The sequence below is a fragment of the Pangasianodon hypophthalmus genome, chromosome 5 (genome assembly GCF_027358585.1).
Source record: "Pangasianodon hypophthalmus isolate fPanHyp1 chromosome 5, fPanHyp1.pri, whole genome shotgun sequence".
Taxonomy (NCBI): Eukaryota; Metazoa; Chordata; class Actinopteri; order Siluriformes; family Pangasiidae; genus Pangasianodon; species Pangasianodon hypophthalmus.
In genome coordinates, this window is record NC_069714.1 from 10,807,391 (window position 1) to 10,828,103 (window position 20,713).

Consider the following 20,713-nt stretch of genomic DNA (forward strand, 5'->3'; position numbering starts at 1 on the left):
TAAAAAAGAGGCCAGTTCATGTTTTTCCAATCATAATCATTATGATCTGATGATGTTTTATATGATCCATGATGGAATAAACAGCTTGGCTCATGTTACATGCCACTGAAATAAAGAATTTTGATAGAAAAAACATTGATATGTAATAGCAATCTCAGGCTTAGTTTGAAAATGGATAGTTTTTCACAAGAATCAACAGCAGGTGCACTCAATCCTTGTAAGCAAAGCTCAATCACTGCAGCTTAAAGTACTCAGGTTTTGGGAAAATTTTGCCCTGTCTGGAGATAAAGAGCAGAGCCAGTCTTGGCTATAGTCCCAATATACTCAGTCTAAGTTTCTTTTAACCAGAGGTAACATATTGATTGTTAATAACACAGTTCCATCTTAAACTGATTTCCATCCTCTTTCGCATATTGGAACAGCCTTTCAACACCCTCTCTTTAACAATGTGTATAGCAATGCACTACTATTCCACCCATGCTCAAATGATTTTCCATTCTTTACTTTATAGAAAATATGTATTTTGAAAAATATTCAACATTTTGTCCTCAGATAATATAAAAAAGTCAAAACTCATGATGTATAAAAAGCCAGTGAAGAATGTTTTAATAAGGCATCGGCTCTTGATTAACATACAACAAGTGGACCACAGAGTCCACAGATTTTTTTTTTTTTTTTTTTGCATTATTCAATTGTATTTACAGAGCAACAATCATTAAACATTGATGATTGACATTGACACACTGCAACTCCCCAAGCATGGACATGGTGGAAAAATATTCAAAATGTAACCTGGTGTCAAGTTTAATGAAAGACAAAGATTGCATTCTGGCATCTTCTTTAAAAAGAAAAAGAAAACAGACATTTTGTCATGTGCACCTTCATAGATTTAGTGATCTGTTTAACATCAGATTTATGCAGATTTTTCCTGCAAACACACGTCACATGCCATATAACTTTGCATATTTCACTTCTTAAAAGAGCAGAAATGTGTGAACTGGCTAAAAACCAACATAGCAGTTATGTACCACACCCATATCAGTGTTGGTGTGGTGTGTCTAACACAAGCAGTACTCGTGTTTACTGTAGGTTCAATGACGACAGTCAAATCCTTTGATTAATGGACAATTGACATTTTGGAAAATGTGCTTCATTTGGAGAATACACAAATAAATATGATAATACACTTTTGAACACAAAATGGGTCTCAATGTAGCGACACAGAATTTCTTAGCAGCTGTTTAGAACCGCAGCCAAGGAGACCAGGGGGATTCCAGGACAAAGATGCAACAAGATGCTTCTTCGTTGGAATAATTTGCTATCAGTGTTTTCTTAATTTCACCAAATGCTGTTAAGTAAATTATCTTTATTGGTGCATCTCTCAAGATCTTCTGCCACCACGGTGACGTACATGTCAAAACAGTTTTTATAAACTGACCTGAGAGCTTACGTACACATGGAGCTGATTTCACACCATCGTAAGAAGCAACTCCTGTTCCAAGCTTCCAAACAACAAAACAGAGCTGTTTTTTGGCCTTTAGCCGCACACAATTATCAGACCAATATAACCCACTTAACACCTACAGTGTCTGTCTGCATTTGACGCAGAAATGAAACCTTGTCAAAATGTCACTGGTGGCCTAGCACACCACTTTAAGACCAAACAAAAACATATGAAGGCAAAAAAAAAAAAATTGCTAGATGTGTAGATCCTGAGAGTTTCGAAAGCCTAAGACAGCTTTGCATTGATAAATGACTTGATAAATGCAGGAAAGCAAATAAAACAGAACTACTATCAGAACAGCAATCATCAGTAAAACCCCTGCAGAATTTCAGCTTTCTGGAAACAAGAGTAGGAGTAAGTCACCCTTTGAGAGATGACCAGAAGGAAAAAAGTTTTCAAAAAGTAGAGCGTAGTATCTGGCACACAGCCTGGATAGCTTTTGCTTATTGTTCTGCAACTGAGAATAGATGACTGTAAGTCTGTATTAGTAAGTTCATATTAAGAGCTATAGTGAATAGAGTACTGTGTATTATTTTTTGGATTCTTTTTTACATTTTGTTTACTAGCACAGGTTCTCTGCAGATTACACGTCCAATAAAGCATATTAAAAAAAATCTGTAAAAAAGCTGCACAATGCTTCAGCCAGCCACTGCAGAAATTTACCAGCTCAAATTCCAACATCTGAATCAATGCATCACTCTCAATATTTAATATAAGTAATATTCATTACTCTTAAAATGGTATGAAATTTTAATCATGGAACGCTACTTATCCCATCCTTTAAGGCATAGGTAATGAGAAGCTTTACACACATTTACTCAATTCATGCTATGTGAAATAGCAGCTCTTTACTGGCGGAGGATCCTTTCCTGCGACAGACCGCATACCAAATCACTTCTTCAATAGAAAAAAGAGAATTTTTTTCTATTCAGGTGCAACAACATTTTGCATAGCTGCAAGTTATTGAGCATTCATTAAAAACATGTGATACATAAAACATTCATTCAAATTTCATTAATACGCTATGTCTCATGGAAGGCTTTCTAGAAACTACTCAAGAGGAGAGTGAACATAAAAAAAAAAGTATCCCGCACATATGCTTCATATTTGCGCAAATTCCAGATACCGTTTTACAAATGAGTTTGTAGTACATGACACAACACAAAGATTGTTCATGTAAAAAAAAAAAAAAAAAAAAAAAAAAAAAAAAATGGTGGATTATAGGTTTTTTTGAGGGGGTTTTGTTTTTAAATTGTTTTTTTTTTCAGAATTTTCATAGCCCTGAAGAATTTGTACACCTTCATGGAATACTTTTAGACATTAAATGCCCTGTGCAAACAAACTTTTCACTGTGTAGCTTGCATAACTCATGAACATACATTGCAGCATTGTGGTAGACGGTGTGGTAGGCTCTTCCTGTCTTCAGCAGGCCTGATTTGCCTTGAAGCACATTCAGTAACTGATGAACTGCCAGAGAGGTGTAGGAGTTTGGAGAGTAGGTTAAATTTGGACGGTGCTGCAAAGTCAGAGGAAATTCAAAGAGAGTTTCATTTCCTGCTTGAACTTTGGGTTAAGCTCTTTGAGCAGAGTGTCGATCTGATAAGCTAAATATTTTGGTTTTTGGCGTTCGATGGCGTCACTGCCGCTTTTGTTGTGTTCCGTCAGTAAAAGTTCTCCAGCAAGCTCAAAATCACACTGCCTGCCATTCTCAAAGCATACGCTGACATCAAGGCAGCGATCCTCCTTACACAGCCATGAGTCACACTGCACTTTGGGGAAAAAAACTACATTCATCTTGTTTTCAAGTGTTTTCAACACAGCTGACACTGAAACAAAGTTTCTGTTCTATGCAGCAGCCATGATCCCTAAACCTGAAGTGAATTTAGTACAGTGGAGTAAAGCAAGTCTGACAGGACTTTTGGGGCATTTTGTGTAGGCGTGGAAGTACAGAGAAAGTGGATGCTAAAAGCAAGGCCTATTTTGCAGAAAGCTTAACATTTGTTACACTCCCTCCCCAGAATCAACCCTTTATCTTAGTCATGGTCAGTTTGACATTTGCCTAAAGTTCAACAGCCCCTTAAAAGCTTTGCTAGGGACTACCAAGGGAAAATTCCACACCCCCTCAGTACTCCACTATGCATGGATGTAATGTGCATGTTCTATATGTTCAGTCAGGACATGCCTGCTAACCCAGGGTTATTTGTTGGCTGCTTTGGTTTTGCTGTTGCTGCTCATCTTCAGCTGGGTCATCTCCACGTCAGCTGCGTCTGCAGGGAGGCTGCTGCGCATGCGCTCAATGGTCTTCTGGTAGTTGGCCTTCTCCTGCTCCAGCGAGCGGATCATGTGCTTCATCTGGCTCTCACGTGCCAGGAAGCTCTCTACACTGTTCTCTAGACTCTGGATTTTCCCCCGTGCTGCCTGCCACACACACACACACACACACAGATCTCAGAACCACAGAGTGTATGCAGGTTACTATGTGCCTCAATGTGCATTATTGCAGTATCCATCAAAAGGACAATGTGAGAGACTTTCCTGATGGCCATTAGCTACCACAGGGAGGACAGAGCGAAATATCAAGATAGATGATGTCTGGTTGAAGAGTGATTACCGGTACTGAGATTATCTGTCTGCTTTTCTGTTTTAGGAGATAAATCAAGCCCCATTCTTTTAATGGACACTGGTAGTTCTTATTACAATCTATTACAAATTTCTTTTATTACAAATTTGATCATTTCTATTAGAATCTATTACAAATTCTCACCAATAGCTTTTTAATAGTCTTTTAGTTCTTTACAATTGACTGTCAAAGCACAAAATCCAAGCAGTGTAATCTCCAGGTGCTACTCCAAGCTTGGCCACAGCAATGAAACAAAAACAGACTACTATATCTGCGAGTCAACATATATCTGCAAGTGTTCTCAAAAGTGTAGTTCAAGAGGAGAGTCTTTGGCAGATGCTTTGGCACAGATGTTAAGAGTTATATTATTTTTGTACTTTCAGAACTCAGCAAGAAATGATACTATGCTGCCACCTATTGGCAGTTATCAAACACAACCACAGGCTCTCATTTAAAGATCTATTTTTTCTATCTATTTAAAGATCTCATTTATAGATCTCTAAGCTTATTACATAATAAAAGCCAGATCCCAAAACATATTTAATAAGAACAAGGAAAGCAATTCTAAAAATTCTATTAAAAAAAAACAAAGCCACACCTGCAGTTTCTCTAGCAGATCCATATTTTGCTTTTTGAGCTGGGCATTGGTCTTCTCCAGTTTGTCCAGCCTGTCTGACTCCTCTGAAAGTGGAGCGGCGTCCACCATCTCGTCCTGTAGGACGTGGTACTCCACCTCATAGGCGTGCAGTTGCTTGGAGATGTCCATCTCTAAAGCCTGCCGAACAACAGTGCACTCCAGCCATTACTATGAGTGATCCAATACCCACAACAATCTAACAGAACTAGTATGTGGAAATTCAAAGGTGTTTAAGACAAACTAATCCTCATCTGCTATAGGAGCAAGCTAAAACATGACAGAGAATTATGGTTGGTTCCTGTTATCAGCTCAGGCATAACTAACATAACATGGGCAGTAAAAAATAGGAAATGCCCGTGAATAACTGTTAAATGTCCTGTGTAGTTCTCTATTTGTTCTGCAAACAGTCACATGATATTGTAATGCCTCTATGACTAAACCCTATGTTGACAGGGTGTGGTTTAATGACTTACTCTCCCATTAAAATGTACAGAAAAGTGATTTCTCTTTGTACCTTGGTGATTGTCTCTTCCATCTGGCTCTGTGTGAGGGCAGGTATGGTGGTCTTAAGGTAGTCTACAATGCTCTCAAAACTGTCACACTCCAGTATCTCTCCTTCATGGCTGCTCAGCAAACACAGGGCCACTTTAAAAATCACCTCTGTGCCCTGGACAAATAGCAGGTCTGCCAAACACAATGCACACGCATTCATAAAAAGCACAGACAGAAACAAGTAAGTGACTGTAAACGGAACTAGCACCCTAATCTCCACAAGTGGTCTAAGAACTGCCACTAAGTTAAACAGCACCACACACACTGCAGCTGAGAATGGAATCATACCGAAGATGCGGGAGACGAAGCCGAGGGGGAACTGAGAGGCGAAGAGTGTGAGGAACCAAGGAGCAGCATACAGGCTGGGGCTGATCTCATGCTCCTCCAGGTGCGAATACAGACCACGGTGGTAGTCATGCAGTAGCCGGGACAACTGGTACATCTGAATCTGCACAGACACAAGAGAGGGAGGGTCAGGAGAGTGAACTCTGATAAAGCAGAGAAGCTGAGAGCTGGTTGTGGCTGCTGATTCTTTTTCTAGGTTAAAGGGTTAAACATTAGCACAGCTGATGATGAATAACCAGAGAGCAGGTAGGAGGTGGGGTCGAATGTACAAGAGTCTGAAAGTTGAGAAGACACAGCTGAGAAGGAGATTTGGCATAATTTTAATGGATTACACAGAATAGACAACATTTCTGAGGAAATTTATGTAAAGCATTTAAGGCCACTCACTATATCACATCATCACAATATAGCACTTACTACAGTCCTCATATCATTTCTGCATTTTAGAGTTTTTGCATTTTTTGAATCTGTGGTTCAGCTGAGGTAAATCAGTAACTTATCTGCGGTATTATTTTTTCCATTGAGTCTTCAAAAAAAAAAAAAAAAAAAAAAAACTGTCCTGCTGCATTCTTCGTGTACATGGCAAACACACAATGGCATATGTAAGTGGAAAAGGTGTGGCATGAAGGACTAAAGAATGTTCACTGCTTTCACCTGCAGGGAGATCATGTCAGGCCGGTATTGACGCCGGAGCCCCAGATCGTACATTAGAAACTTTAGCGTGTCGAAGGCCTGCTCCTCGCTCATGTGCAGCAGCAGCACTCCAGCCACAAAGCTGATGCCCTGGCAGTAGCCCACCTCAGTGTCCAGTAGAGAGTAGGCCTTCAGCAGGTTATAAAGAGACAGTTGGCCTGCGCCCAGCTGTGCACTGAAGTACTGATGCGTGGGGAATGTGCGACCTGCAGGACAGAGGAGAATAACCATGTCACTGCAGAGGAAAGACTAACTGGACAAGCCAGACATTTATTTTGGCTTCATTAACCACACAAAACAGAGAAACACTGATTCACATTCCATCTTGGGGAGAATGTGTATATTATAATCTTGTAACTGTCATTATTCATGTCATTTCTTTACCCCAAATACAGTAACGATGTGCACTGAAGTAACAAGAATAATGTAGCTATGAAGTAAGGGAAACTAAAGTTTACCAGTATAACTGCATGTCTAAATCCCAAATGTTACTCAAAATACATTGTTTGGCAAGTAATATTTGTACAATTTCAGCTTCATTAAAATTAAAAATAGTAATTCATTTTCTAAAATTCCATTACCCACAATTGTTTTAGTGGCATAATTATGGTCATTTTTATAGATAAGTGTGTAACGTAGTGTCATAAACCATATAAACAAGTCTCTTTGAGATACTGAACAACTCCACCAGGGCTGAGACAAGCATGTGATGATTTAGGAATGCAGTTTGCATTAATACTACAAGCTTCACTTACTTGTTAGTTATATTAACCTCATATCCAGTGCAAAACAAAAGAAGCAAATGTGTTATTATCTGATTGACATTTAAGGTACAGATGAAATCGAGTAAACTTCATTTTTGCAGTAATGTATTGCCAATTTGGTCTATATATTTAATTTTCTTAAACGTGAACTTTAAGGGATCAGAAAAGCAGTACCCAGGTCCACCAGGATGGCATGCTGCTGTGTGGTGAGCTGCTTGAGCAGATCCTGGTAGGGCGTATCAGGAGGCTGCTGCCGCTGAGGTAGATGATGACGCAGGCGATACTGCTGAGAGAGGAGGAGCCACACCTCACCTCGCCGACATTTTGGGACACCTTCACACAAACACACACACAAACACACATGCGCATGCATACACAAAAGGTTATACAGTATGAAAGACTTATTTCTGTTGAATGGACCAGCAAGAAATCTGATGTTGACAGATATTATAGACACTAAAACAAAAGCTTCTGTATGATAATGTGAGTAGGGGGAATGTTGCAGTTACCCTGGCAGAGAGCAGTGTGGATCTCGTCTTTGTCCCACTGCACTTTGGTCCTGCAAGGCACATTTAGCTTTTTCTCCCAGAGAGCTTGCACCTCTGTAGGACACTCCCCCACCTCCTGGTAGTCCAGCTTCATCTTACGGATGTGTAGCTCATCTCGGCTTGCTGAATATGCAGCATACACACACAAAAATCTCAGCTGCCAATCTCTCACCCTAATTTCACGGTGATGCTGAATAAGATTACAGTTGTTTAGAAAAGCCACTCAGATCAGATCAGTTAAAGCAACAGAGCTAAAAATAGGTACACAGCCATCAGTAGGCCTGTTAACCACTGTCCCTGTAAGGACAGAAAAGTTAGAGATGCCACAGCAATTAATGAACCCCTTGTGCTCTTGCTCTGGCATGAGCATTTCTACTTCCAAAATTAGCAAGAGAAAATGGTACTTAAGCAGCTACGGCAGCTCTACTAGCGTCTACAATAGGCAAGGCAAATAGAATGCAGTAAGCTTCTACTTGAAACATTCAAACTGTCCAACAAGACACTTTAGCCACTAGGGAAGAGACAAGCAAATGACTAAAATGCACTCTTTTATTTGATTATTTCACATTCCATTCTTGCTGTTAGTTAATCTGATTAAGATGCATTGCAGTCTTTCTTGCCTCTGTTTGTGAGTGAATATGTTGGCATGCCACTGATTAAAGGCGCTGCAGACTGTTCATACATAGCCAAGCCTTTCCTCCCTTTCTTACCTTCTGCTCAAAACAAGCATTTTCAGTTTCTGCCATCCTTGACATAGGAGACTCGGACACAAACACATGAAGTGAAGCACAGAGAAGAGGGGAATGGAAGAAAGTGTGGCTGTCACTTGAGAAGAAATATTACTGTGACCTTTTGTAGCCAACAGAGGGCAATATTTTACAAATAAGAGGTATTTTAAAACTTTAAACCTAAATCAAGACTTAGCCTGCAAAATGTAATCTATGACTGTCAATACACTTTTAACTGTAACATATTAAATCTTCTTCTGTGCAAACTCTATGATACAGTACAAACTGTATTATGCAGGTGCAGGTCAATGAAAATGCTTTCCTAGAGATATGTAAACTTAACCCAAGCTTTCCAGGCTAAATATATCTTTGTGGCAGAATCTCAAACAGATGTAACAGCACTCATGCCAACACGAGAAAGCCAATCAACTTACTGAAAGTAACTGGGCCCCTGTTATGTTGCACCCCGTGAGGAAAAACAGACACTATAGTGATATCAGCATATATGCCAAGCCACAAATAAATATGTAGAAATTATGTGTTAGTGTGTGTGTGACAGGAAACATTGGCAAATGGGCAGGCACAGAGTACACAGTGTTTCTAGTGCATATGCCTATGACTACTACGTAATATATACATATAGTAATGTGTAAATATGTGAGGGTAAAGGAGGTCCTCAGGCAGTTCGGGCAATATATATGTGCAGATGTGGCTGTGTGACACTAACCCTCCAAGCGCTGGTTCTCCTTCTCCATGCGGATAAGGAGAATCTGTTGGTGGATGGCCTTCTTCCACAGAGCCCTATAATCAGCAGTGGTGCGGCGTCCGTTCTCTCCTCTCAGGCTCTGAGTGGAGGAGAGCAGCCCAGATAGGGGGTTCTGCTCCTGTTGTAAGGCACGGGGAGAAAGCGGCAACAGCTCACTGCCATCCATATCTACAAAACACAACCATTATACACAAACACTCACTGTACAGTTCAGATAATGGGATACTTTAGTGTTTAATCTCTATCTACAGCATCTGTAGTCTAAGTGTGTTTACCACTGACAACATCTTTCACATGCTTCATGTTACACTGTCATCCATTTTAACTGTTTATTGAAGGAATCCCAAGTCTAACATTTTCAAGTAAAAAGTTTTTTTTTGTTGTTCTTTTCAAGTACTGAGTACTGTGTTGAAATTATTGTCCATGATAACTTTCTAGACAATACAAATGGGGTAAATAAAAACTAAGATGAAAAACACTGGAAGTATTGCCTTAGAACAGGTCTAACAATCCAGTGTGGCTGCATTCCTGTCCTTGAGGAGATGTGCAGTGTTTCTAAGTTGATACACTGCTTTTATACACTTTTAAGGTGAGCAGTCTTACAAAAGCAAAAATTCAACTAGGGCATAACAAAGCACAATTCACTGTTTGTGCTGGCTGTTAATGATATATTTGGGAGAAATGTTGTGTCTGTATACACATTTGTTTGTGTATGTTTACACACCAGCCTTGTGCATAGAGGCTGAGGCTTTGTTCATGGGTGACGCCACCCTCAGGAAAATCTTCTGACGCCACGACACTCTGCGTGTAGTCACTGCAGTCACCGAGTCAGTGCTGCAGCCAGACAGCCTCCTGCTTCTGTCCTCTCCATTACTGTCACACACACACACAGACACACGCGCACACACACACGCACGCACATGCACACACACGGGTCAGTGAGTACACAGCAACTAATACTATTCAAGTGGAAGTCTTATTTAGAATATTGGACACTGATATGATGAAGAAAAAGCATTTTACACTTTGCTACACTTTCCAAATATTAATTTTGATGGATCCACAAAAGGAATCCACAAATATGATCCATTCTCATCATCAATCTAATTCAAAGTAAGAGACAAATCTTTAATTTGGAATGTTCATTAAAATACAAATTGCTTTTCCCTCATTTTTACAGCAGACAGGAATAAGATTTTGGATTTATCTTAGTAGAAAAATGTGACATTAACAGCAAACATGAACCCAAAAGTCATGCATTATATGAATGCTGGAAAGAAAGAGATTTTCTCTCCAAAACATATTAGCAAAATATTTTGTATTAGCAAAGTAACACAAAGCTCATAATGTCATAGTTTAAATATGTACAGCACACAAAAGCAACGATCAAAAGATAGATATTAGTTATGCAATTAACAGAAAAGGAGTAACAATTTATTAAATGGCTTCATGTGCGATTCGCTAGAAAAAAGCCTACAGGTTGCCTACAATGGGAAGGATTAATATGTAAGTATACACTGACTAAAGCACATAAGCACATTCAAAATAGTTAAGACAACATTTAAGACATCAACTATACAGGCAAAAGACATCCAAAAGACATAGGTACGAAAAGTGAAAGTATATGTTACAGACAAAACACATCTATCCTCCAACATCCTCAAATATCAATCGGAAACACCTGTACACCTGCACATTCATGCAGTTATCCACACCACAATGCATGAAATCATGCAGATACAGACAACGAGCTTCAGTTAATGTTCACAGCAAACATCAGATTGAGGAAAAACATGATCTCAGTGACTCTGTCCATAGCCTGGTTGTTGGTGCCAAATGGGCTGATTTGGGTATTTGAGAAATTTCTGATTTCTTGGGATTTTCACACACAACAGTCTCTAGAGTTTACACAGAATGGTGCAAAAAAAAAAAAAAAAACCCTTCCAGTGAGCAGCAGTTCTATGGGATAACATGCCTTGTTGATGAGAGAGATCAGAGGAGAACGGCCAGACTGGTTTGAGCTAACTGGAAGCCCACAGTAACCATGCTTTACCACTGTGGTGAGCAGGAAAGAATCTCAAATTGCATTACACTCCAAACCTTGAGGCAGAAGATCACATCAGGTTTCACTCCTGTCAGCCAAGTTTCTGAAATATTCAAAACTGCTTGTCTGGTGCCAACGACCATGTCTCTGAGATCACATTTTTCCTTCATCCTGATGTTTGATGTTTGGTGAACATTAACTGAAGCTCTTGACCTGTATCTGCACTGTGCTGCTGCCATGTGATTGGCTGATTGGATAATTGCATAGATGGGCAGGGGTGTTCCTTTTAAAGTGGCCAGTGAGGGTATTTATGTGTATACCTTAACCAAATAGCAAATAGTGGACTGAAGAAAATGGCATGTCAAAGCCCAACCTAACCTGAGCCCGAAATATGAAATTAGAAGTACCAATAACCAAGTGTTATTCATCCTCCAACACCCTCACATAAATTTCAGAATAGTTTTCCTACTGGCAATCTTTGAAAAGCAAACAGAGATTTAAGTAAAATAAACTGTCATCAGATATGTTGTAATATTTTTTAAGGAAGTTCCAACAGTTCTCTGGCTTTTCTTTGGCTCTCACTGTGTTCCACTTACTTAAACTGTCAAACAGAAGAGAACAAGCACCGTAAAATAATTAATTTCAAGAAGTCATTTTGTTCAAAGAATCAGGAATCCTTAGTCAAACATGGCAGTTATGATTCAGGAAAAGAGCTTCAATATCCTAAATAATTTTGTTAATATTAATTTTGTAATTTTTTTTGTAAGCCTGTCTGAATTCTGTTCAGATATGAGTAAAGGCTCCGTCAAGCCTGGAAGTTTCAAGGATAACTACACCCATTCTGCATTAAGCCTCTTATTATTAATGTCTTACAGTATTACTATTCTCTATTGTATAATAAATTCATTACTGTTACTTATACCACAGCACCACTGAACTCTCTGATTGTGAAGAAGCATGTGATTAATTTTGCATTAATAACAGCATATCTTTGACAGTAGTCCCGGCTGCAAGGCAAATCACAGGTTTATATTAATGGACTCATTCTTATATGTAATGGCTTCTATAATAACAACATACACATGGACATGTATGTGAAATGTGTGTAATTGTTGACATGATGACGTTTTCAAGGAAAAGACATTTATTCAGCATTTTTGGAAGGATTCTCCAGTGGCAGTGCTTTGCTGTCAGCGGTAAAGCTATTCCTTTAATTTTTCTGAAATTAGAAAGTCTTTAGGATTTCTGGGGGACTTCAAGATTTTCTCCACAAGGACTTTCTGGTTTCTCAGTAACCCGACAAGCTGCAATTTTTCTGTCTGATTAACTTTAAGGGAGTAAAAAGGAGGGTCCGACATTAGCTTGGCTGTAACACAAGCACAGGTTTATCATCTCATCCTGTATTTACATCTTACATGTAATCTTGATATATAGTTAAAAGCCCCAATAAACACATCGACACACTGTGTGCATTCAAATACATTATTGCTTCTAGAGTAATAGCTCATTCACACTGACCTGTAAAGAAGTTGATTCACATCTAAGACTGATAATAAATGGATTTTTTTAAAAAAAACATTAATAATTATTGCTATTTAGCAAAGAAAAGCATGTAATGTTTATATGATGATGCTTTCTGTAAAGAGACATTTATTTAGGATTTATGAAAAGATTCTCGGGTGTCAGAATTTTTTAAACAACCAGTAAGTTTTCTTCAGGACAGGGGAGTTTGCTCTTTCCAATTTCTCGGTAAAATGATGGGCTGTTTTTTTTTTTTTTTTGGTCTTATTATCTTCAACAAAGACAGAAAAAAGAAGCTGGTGAGGGAACGGCTGTTTACAGCTGCTATAAAGTGATTACAGGAACTTTAAATTTAACTATAATTGGTTAAATGGTTAAAAGCATGATGTTTGGGTTCATTAATAAACATTGCAGTCATTGGCAAATCGCTGTGATATAAGCAGAATAACACATTTTGGACTGTGCTGTTACAGGAAAATAATCCGCTTCAGAGTATCACACCACCCTGGCGTGGATTATCTTCTTATAACATGCATTATTTTATTATTTATATATCAACTTCAAAGTAGCAAGGAAACATTACATCACTTCAGCATTGATTCTTTACCTATAACAAGCGCAAGGGTACTGTAGTTATGCAGTGAGCAGCCTTAACGCAGAGATAGATATTGCGTGATACCTGTCATAGAACAAAGTTCTTAATGTAAAATATAATAACTATAAAATCTATATTAAAATGTTATATCATGTGATACATTTAGGCAGGTTGCTGAACTAAATTATCACAAAATTCAGCATTTTAATCTTTTAATCAGTAATGAATGAGGACACTAACTGAGATAAACACAGTGAAGCCTAGATTAGTAGAAAGCTGTAGCAATTTGTTATTCTGCTAGCAATATGAAGCTGGATTTAGGTGTTAGTGCTATGGTTATACTTCATGTTTAGAGCACTGTACAGCAGACTGAGAAGCGTCATGCGGTTTAACGGAGGGAGGCTTCTTGCTATCAGGTCTCCTGGTTCCTGTAGATGCCAACAAGTAGTCCAGCAGTGAGGAGCAAGAGAAAGAGCTTGAGAGAACAGCAATTCCTCTCAGAGAAAACGGCGGAAGATTGACAAGGGGTTAAAGGTCAGACAGACACTGCTGCCAGCCCAGTATTACTGCATGGCATCACTGCCCTGCTCCTGTCCCAGGGGCAGTGGGGGGTTTACAGCCAGCGCCCCCCTCTCACCTCTTGGGGCTGTCCGGCAGGGAGGCCAGTGAGCTGAAGGAGCCCAGGTAAAAACTTTTCAGGAAAGTGGTAGTGGAGAAGGAGGAGGGAAGGCTGAAGGAGGACTCGCCCTCAGAGACACTGCGTTTTCTTGGCACGCGCACCGGGCTGAAGAGAGATTACAGGCAGACAAGAACACCGCTGTGGCAGAACAGTTAGGGACAAAAGATGGCTCATTGGTATACGTTCCTCAGAATGCTCAAATTCCTCAAATGAGCAATTAAAGGTTGTCCGGGTGAATATTCTTTAAAGGAAAAGAAGTGGCTTTAAAGACAGAATTATTAACATACCTTAATATCCAAATTGATAAAGAGCGTCTCAATAATTTCAAGAATCTTGTATTTTATTTATTTATTTTTTAATTAGAGATTAAAACAATCAAAGGTTGATGGATTTAGTTAAAATCAACAGGGCATTCAAAGAGTTATAGAGAGAATAATTTGTGCCAGTGATTTGATCAATTATCTGAATTAGTATTAAATTTAGCATTACACAGCAACATGCCTCATATTTCATTAACAGTGTTAGCATGCATGCTATAGGCAGTAATAGTTTACTTATCATCCTAATCGTTTATCTATACAAGCATATTCGTCCTCTAACACAAGGAAATGAACTTAAAGCCTCAGAATTTGTGTAGTACCAACTGACATCTGCATCCTTCCTAAAACCTTGTTCAATTTTCACCAGTGCAGACACTCCAGATCTAAATCAACACATCATACACTAAGTCTTATAAATAAAAATCTTAAAATGACATTTGACATTGCCCCTGAGAAAAGTGTCAGAATGTCAAGAGTACACCACAACCTCTTGCCTGAGGACTTGCTACTTAGACATTAATCTGCATTTCTAATATGACCACAAGTGCTGAGTAGACTCGAGATAAACACAGCCATGTGCTGATCATGTGAGACAGGAAGTGATGTGTTACCTGCTCTGCAGCAGCTCTGGTGCAAGAGACTGTTGTCTGTGCAAAGGAACCTTGTTCTGTGTCGGCAACTCTGTGAAAGAGATCCTCTTCTTGATTGGAGGGTGGCTAAAGGTGTGTGCTCGGCGGCGGAACGGAGGGGCGTCAGGGTCCTCTTCCAAGGTAGCAGGGGGAGTCCCTGGAGGAGAATCACCAGGAGACTCGTCTTGCTGCGTGACCAGAGATTAAACAGACTGCTTAGTGACCCATTTATAAAAATGCAGATAGTTTGTGCTCGACAGCAGGCAGATAAAGAACCAAGGTCCTGAAACTTAAAAATAAGTGAAGCTTTACTAGACACACAGCACTGCACTTGAGTTTTTGAGAAATTTTACTAACCACAAAAAATTAAAAACTAAAATAACTACACTAAAAACACTACCAGCCATACAAGATTCTATGCACAAATTCCCTCCCATATAAAAAATTCCAACAAAAAACACGCACACACTCTAATGAATCCTCTACAGCACCGCCACCGTCACCACCAACCCACAAACACAGTGAAGCCAAATACCAGATGCGCCAATGTGAACAATGCCCACTCACCCAGAGACGTCTCTCGGCGCTCTCAGTGTGTATCCCAGACCTTTATCCCACTCTGAAGTGGCAGAACTGGAGGCAGTGTGAGTGCACACATGCTCTTGGATCTATTGTATGCTAATATCCCATGTCCTGTGACTACAAACATCACACATGCATGATCTGGCCATGTTTACTACCCTGGTTATAGGAAAGGCTCATTCTGGCTCACTTCCTTGCTCTGTTTCCTGCCCTTGCACTCTGGGGCCTAACCTGGTGCTCTCCCTTTACACAGCTTTCAGCTAAGCCAGGAAGCCAGCAACGGCTGCACAACACTCTCCACCAGTCTATTTCTGTAAGCCAACCCCTCCCCCTTCCGTAATTCCCCAGCCAGCCTGCCACTGCCAAGGCTAAATTTGGGAAAAACACTGATTATCTACATGACGAAAGGAAAACACACTGCCTGTAGTTGCAGCTTTCTTAGCAATGTCCTTAAGGAGAGATACCACAGAAAGGTGCTTAGTGTAGTTCACTTAAATAGTAACAGAAATAACAGACAGAAAGGCTTCAGGGTGTATTTAATATTTAATATCTATAAACGTTTTAAAATATTCTTCTAATCAATAAATTACAGCATCTGGAAAATAACTTCATTTAGCTCTCTGATGGGCTTAGCTCTCATGTAGTGTGTCGACCTAGCCTTAGTAACCAAAACTTTTCAAAACAAAGCACAAGACCTGATACAGGCATGTACGTGAATCTTTCACCCCCACCCTCACTTTCAGGCGTGGTGAGCAGGATACACTGTGTGGCAGGACAGTTAAGCAGCAGGCCTGATGTCTGTGAGATGGGATAGCAAAGATATGTTTTTTCAGCATGACCGAGGGGCCTCACAGCGATAGCACCATTTGAGACGTGTCATGGTTCTCTAGGAACAAAAACTTTGCAGATCAGCAAAACACAGCAAGCAAGACGCATGACCAGGGACCATCATCATACTCACACACACTTCACATTCCACATTCAAGTGAAACAGAGTCATTACGAAACATCTGGCTCTGGAGAGGGAATGCTAACATCTTAACACAAGCTTTTATTATGTGGATGCCAGCAAACAAGCTGCACATCCCAGAGAGCCTTCACACCACAGGGAAACCACACACTGTGTGATATGGTCAGTAGGAGTGTGTGTGTGTACTCATAGTTCATTGTAATGGAACTACGAGTTGCTGGAATTCACAAAGACTATGTCGGGGGAGTAGAGTTCAGAAAGGATACTCACTCGGTCAAAGCTGCTCATGCTTCCTAGACGCATGCGCATCCGGTTTGCACCCTGGAGGAGAGAGGGAGAGAGACTAAACTGAGCTTCTGTTTGTACACAAATTTGCCCATTGGTATCACTGGAAAATAGCATACACCAGTCAAGTCACACACAGACCCACACATATGTGAAGGAAATAAAGCAAATTTCAAATTGTTATGATCAGCTCTTTGGCTGAAATGACGTACACTGACACACTTGCGCGCACACAAACACAAAAACAAAGTTTTATGGTCAGCTTTTTGGCTAAACTGGCACACACTGACTGACACACACACACACACACACACAGACCCGTGAAAAGATGTTCTCCAGGGAGCTGGTCAGGGAGCTGCGTGCCTTATTTTTCAGCACATCCAGCTTGTTGCGTCCAGCTACACTTGATCCCTCTGATCCTACTGCATTCTACAACACAGAAAGAGATGGACGATTGGGTATTGTAAAATATGCAATGCATATTTAAACAATAATGTTCACTTTAGCTCGGCAAATAAATGCAATGAACATTACTCAAACCAAATGCAGTTTTAATGATTACTGTACACTGTTAGTGTCCAGGGATACAAATGGGCTTTTGAACACAGAATGGTAAAAGTGACACTGAGTCCTGAGTAAATGTTAATCTGTGAGCGGAAGCCACCGCTGAGACTGCTAGAGTTACTCTGAAATGCACTTTGCTTCCTGTGGGTGGACTGGAGCATGACATCTGTGCTATGTTTGGAAAAGCTCTGACTGTTCTTGCTCTAACGCATACCAAGAAGGAGGCACTCATTCGTTTTTCCTAAGGACAGGCCAGATTATCAGAATCATAACCGCATAGTACGCTGTATTATAATCCACACAGATTAGAAATTTAGAATCTCTCTTATCCAATTAGAAGCAGGACACAGCCCGAGTTGTCCCTCAGCATGAATGGGATGTGCGCTATGGATTGGGCGTTGTACCTGAGGAGCCTCTCCAATATGTACATGTGTCTTCTGCTTGGTCTCACACAGCTGCCTGAGGTGAAGAATGACCAGCTCGTTCTCCTCCTGATCACAACTTGGCTTCATCTTCTGCACAGTAGAAAACAATGAAAGGCAATTAAAATGAGCATTACATTTTATGGATGTTGGAATTTCCCTTCCTGTGATTACCTGTACACGTTCAAAAATGTCTGCCTGCTCATTATCGCTCAGCAGGGAGAGGTATTTCTGAATGGCCAGCTTCGCTCTGGGAGGGTACAGCCCTGTGGTTATGAAATAACAAACAAGTTTTATTTCAGCAAATAAATAGTTTGTTTGCGTGTGTGTGTGTATGACGTGTTGGCTGCACCTTCGATTCGCTCACAAAGCTTGTGCAGGTCATGCATTGGACAGGCCTCACATAGCTTGATCTGGGTTTTGGAGCTCTGCAGTGCCGCAGCTGTACTGAAGGCCTGCTTCAGAGTCAGCATCACCTCATCCACCTGAGAGGAAGACAACAGTCCCACTATAACACCACATTACAATGCTACTTGCAGCACACAAGAACTTTGTTAAATATGGTGTTTCCATTCACTGTGCAAATTTTATGCAAATAGAGCGATGGAAATAGACCTTTGGAATAAATGATGAAATTGCAGATCTATGTTCTACGCTCCTGTCTGGTTAAATCCCAAACTGCATAGTTCCATGCTAAATAACATGTTATAATGGGACACCACCATTATATAGTAATTAGTCCATGTTTTTGGACAGGCAGCAGTTAGTTTTAAGGTACACTATATAGCCAAAAATATGTGGACACCTGACCATTATACCCATATGTGCTTGTTGAACATCCCATTCCAAAGTTGGTCCCCCCCTTTGCTACTATAGCTGCTTCCCTTCTTTTGGAAAAGCTTTCCCCTAGGCTTTGGAACGTGGCTGTGGAAAATTTCTGCCTGTTCAGCCACAAGAGCATTAGTGAGGACAGGTACTGATGTGGGGTGAGAAGGACCGGTGCACAGTCAGCATTCCAATTCCTCCCAAAGGTGTTCAGTGGAGTTGGAGTCCAGGCTTGTGCCACTCGTGTTCTTCCACATCACCCTTGTCAAACCATGTCTCTATGAACCTCACATTGTGCACAGGGGCAGTGTCATGCTGGAACAAGTTTGGGTTCAATCCCATTAGTTCCAGTGAAGGGAAATTTTAATTCTACGGCATACAAAGGCATTCTAGACAATTGTGTGCTTTCAACTTTGTGGCAATAGTTTGGGGAAGGCACACATATGGATGGTTAGTTGTCCACATACTTTTGGCAATGTAGTGTAACTGAATGATGTGCTTTCTAAATGTTTAGCTAGTACCTTAGGCCAGAAATTACAGCCTTGACCCTTGTGTTTCAGTTGCAGACAGACAATATCATCACAAACCAAACCAGTCATAGTTCCTGCTATCAGTATGAAACCCTTTGTTTCCATTGTATTACCAGAGCTGATAAAATACAACTGTAGTTTTCACACTTCTCAATAAGACCTGAGTGTTATCTATAAGAGCTAAAAGTCTCAAACATATGTAAATGTTCATTTTGTACATCACTCAAAAATAACTAGTCTAAATATGAAATGAGAGCACAAGAAATGTATTGATCAAAGGAACAGACTTTGTTAATTTATTCATGATGATCGTTTTCATTATTCAGTCTATTTAGACACCAGTAGTTGATGGAACACAAAACTATTTGCATTTTCTTTTGCATGATGATTTCTTTCATGATGATTCCTATAAACTCTGGATAGCAACATAACCTTATAATGTATCAATGATCTCAAGTCCATTCAGTTCAGTTCTGTGGGTCAAATATTATGTTCACACATAATTAGCATGGCACATTTATTGTTCTCTCTCTACCTGATAATGAATAATAGATCATTGGTGTGTGTATGTGTGTGCGTGTGCAGGTGGGGCACAGGCAGAATAAAACATCGAGCTGCTCACCAGAGACTCACTGGCACACTGGAACACGTAGCATATGTACTGGTTGGGTCCTGACTCCAGCACATCACGACAGATGAACCCAAAGTGGTCTGTCTGCTTCACTCCCTGTGTGTGTGTGCCACATGTTATATAAATAAATTACAACAAGCATTACTATGCATGCATACACAAAGGAAAACCTTGCAATAAATCAATTTACTGCAAGGTTTTCCAGCACAGGTTCTGTGCAATAGGTGAAAGCTGTGCAATAGGCATAAACATGGTAAAAGGTTTACAGAATTTAACACAAATTAAAAAACCCTAACCTCCTAAATACTGACAGGTCACAAGCCATGCAATAACACTGAATGCAGGGTAAAGTAAACTATTCTTGTCAGATTTACGCCACTATAAACAACTACCTCCACACTGCCAACTCTGTAGTGTAAAAACCATATGCTGGGAAAGCGGCTTGACATTGAACCTGAGCTTGGGATAACATCAACATGAGCGTAAACAAAGCCTTGAGGCAAATCCCGGCTACAAACCTGGGAGCAAAACGAGATATCTTTGAAATTCTTCTCCAGCACTACTGTCTTGCTGTCAGGGCTGATGATATTCACCTCGAACCGCCCCACCTGAAGGCACACAAAAAAAAACTGCAGGTGTCACAAGTGACCTTTTCTTGAAATAGGGATCTGGCAGATATGAAAATATGAACACAGCAGCTTCTGATCTCATCTTATGATGGGCCTGCTGGCTTTTGTGAGAGTGAAAACACACACACATATCAGCAAGGTCATGTAGCATACACAAATGATTTCTCAGAGCTGATTTTAGAGGAACAGCTCTGAGCTCTCTGTGTGAATTTTTAGCCTTAGGTGGCCATTTAAAGACCAGTTCAGTGACTGCTTAGCTGGCATGCACAATAATTACACTGAGACATACTAAGTCCTTAATTCTATTAATGTCACAATCACTATGCACAT

The 20,713-nt window shown here is 40.1% G+C and overlaps 1 protein-coding gene across 4 annotated transcripts in view; it reads right to left on the reverse strand.

Annotated features, from left to right (window-relative positions):
- Window positions 1–581: 581 nt before the first annotated feature.
- The window catches only part of tbc1d4 (TBC1 domain family, member 4), a 30,867-nt gene continuing 10,735 nt past the window's right edge, over window positions 582–20,713 (reverse strand). The window contains exons 3-20 of one of the 4 annotated variants that reach the window (XM_026948049.3): window positions 20,273–20,362; window positions 19,746–19,850; window positions 18,121–18,253; window positions 17,943–18,034; window positions 17,751–17,861; window positions 17,101–17,211; window positions 16,768–16,818; window positions 14,928–15,133; window positions 13,955–14,101; window positions 9,882–10,030; window positions 9,119–9,325; window positions 7,625–7,786; window positions 7,290–7,448; window positions 6,313–6,557; window positions 5,602–5,761; window positions 5,276–5,445; window positions 4,723–4,899; window positions 582–3,922 (exon numbers count right to left, since the gene is read on the reverse strand). In XM_026948049.3, coding sequence (XP_026803850.3) covers window positions 3,701–3,922; window positions 4,723–4,899; window positions 5,276–5,445; window positions 5,602–5,761; window positions 6,313–6,557; window positions 7,290–7,448; window positions 7,625–7,786; window positions 9,119–9,325; window positions 9,882–10,030; window positions 13,955–14,101; window positions 14,928–15,133; window positions 16,768–16,818; window positions 17,101–17,211; window positions 17,751–17,861; window positions 17,943–18,034; window positions 18,121–18,253; window positions 19,746–19,850; window positions 20,273–20,362 — 2,697 coding nt within the window. In that variant the 3' untranslated portion in view covers window positions 582–3,700. The other 3 variants (XM_026948065.3, XM_053234264.1, XM_053234265.1) reach the window with 3 other exon arrangements.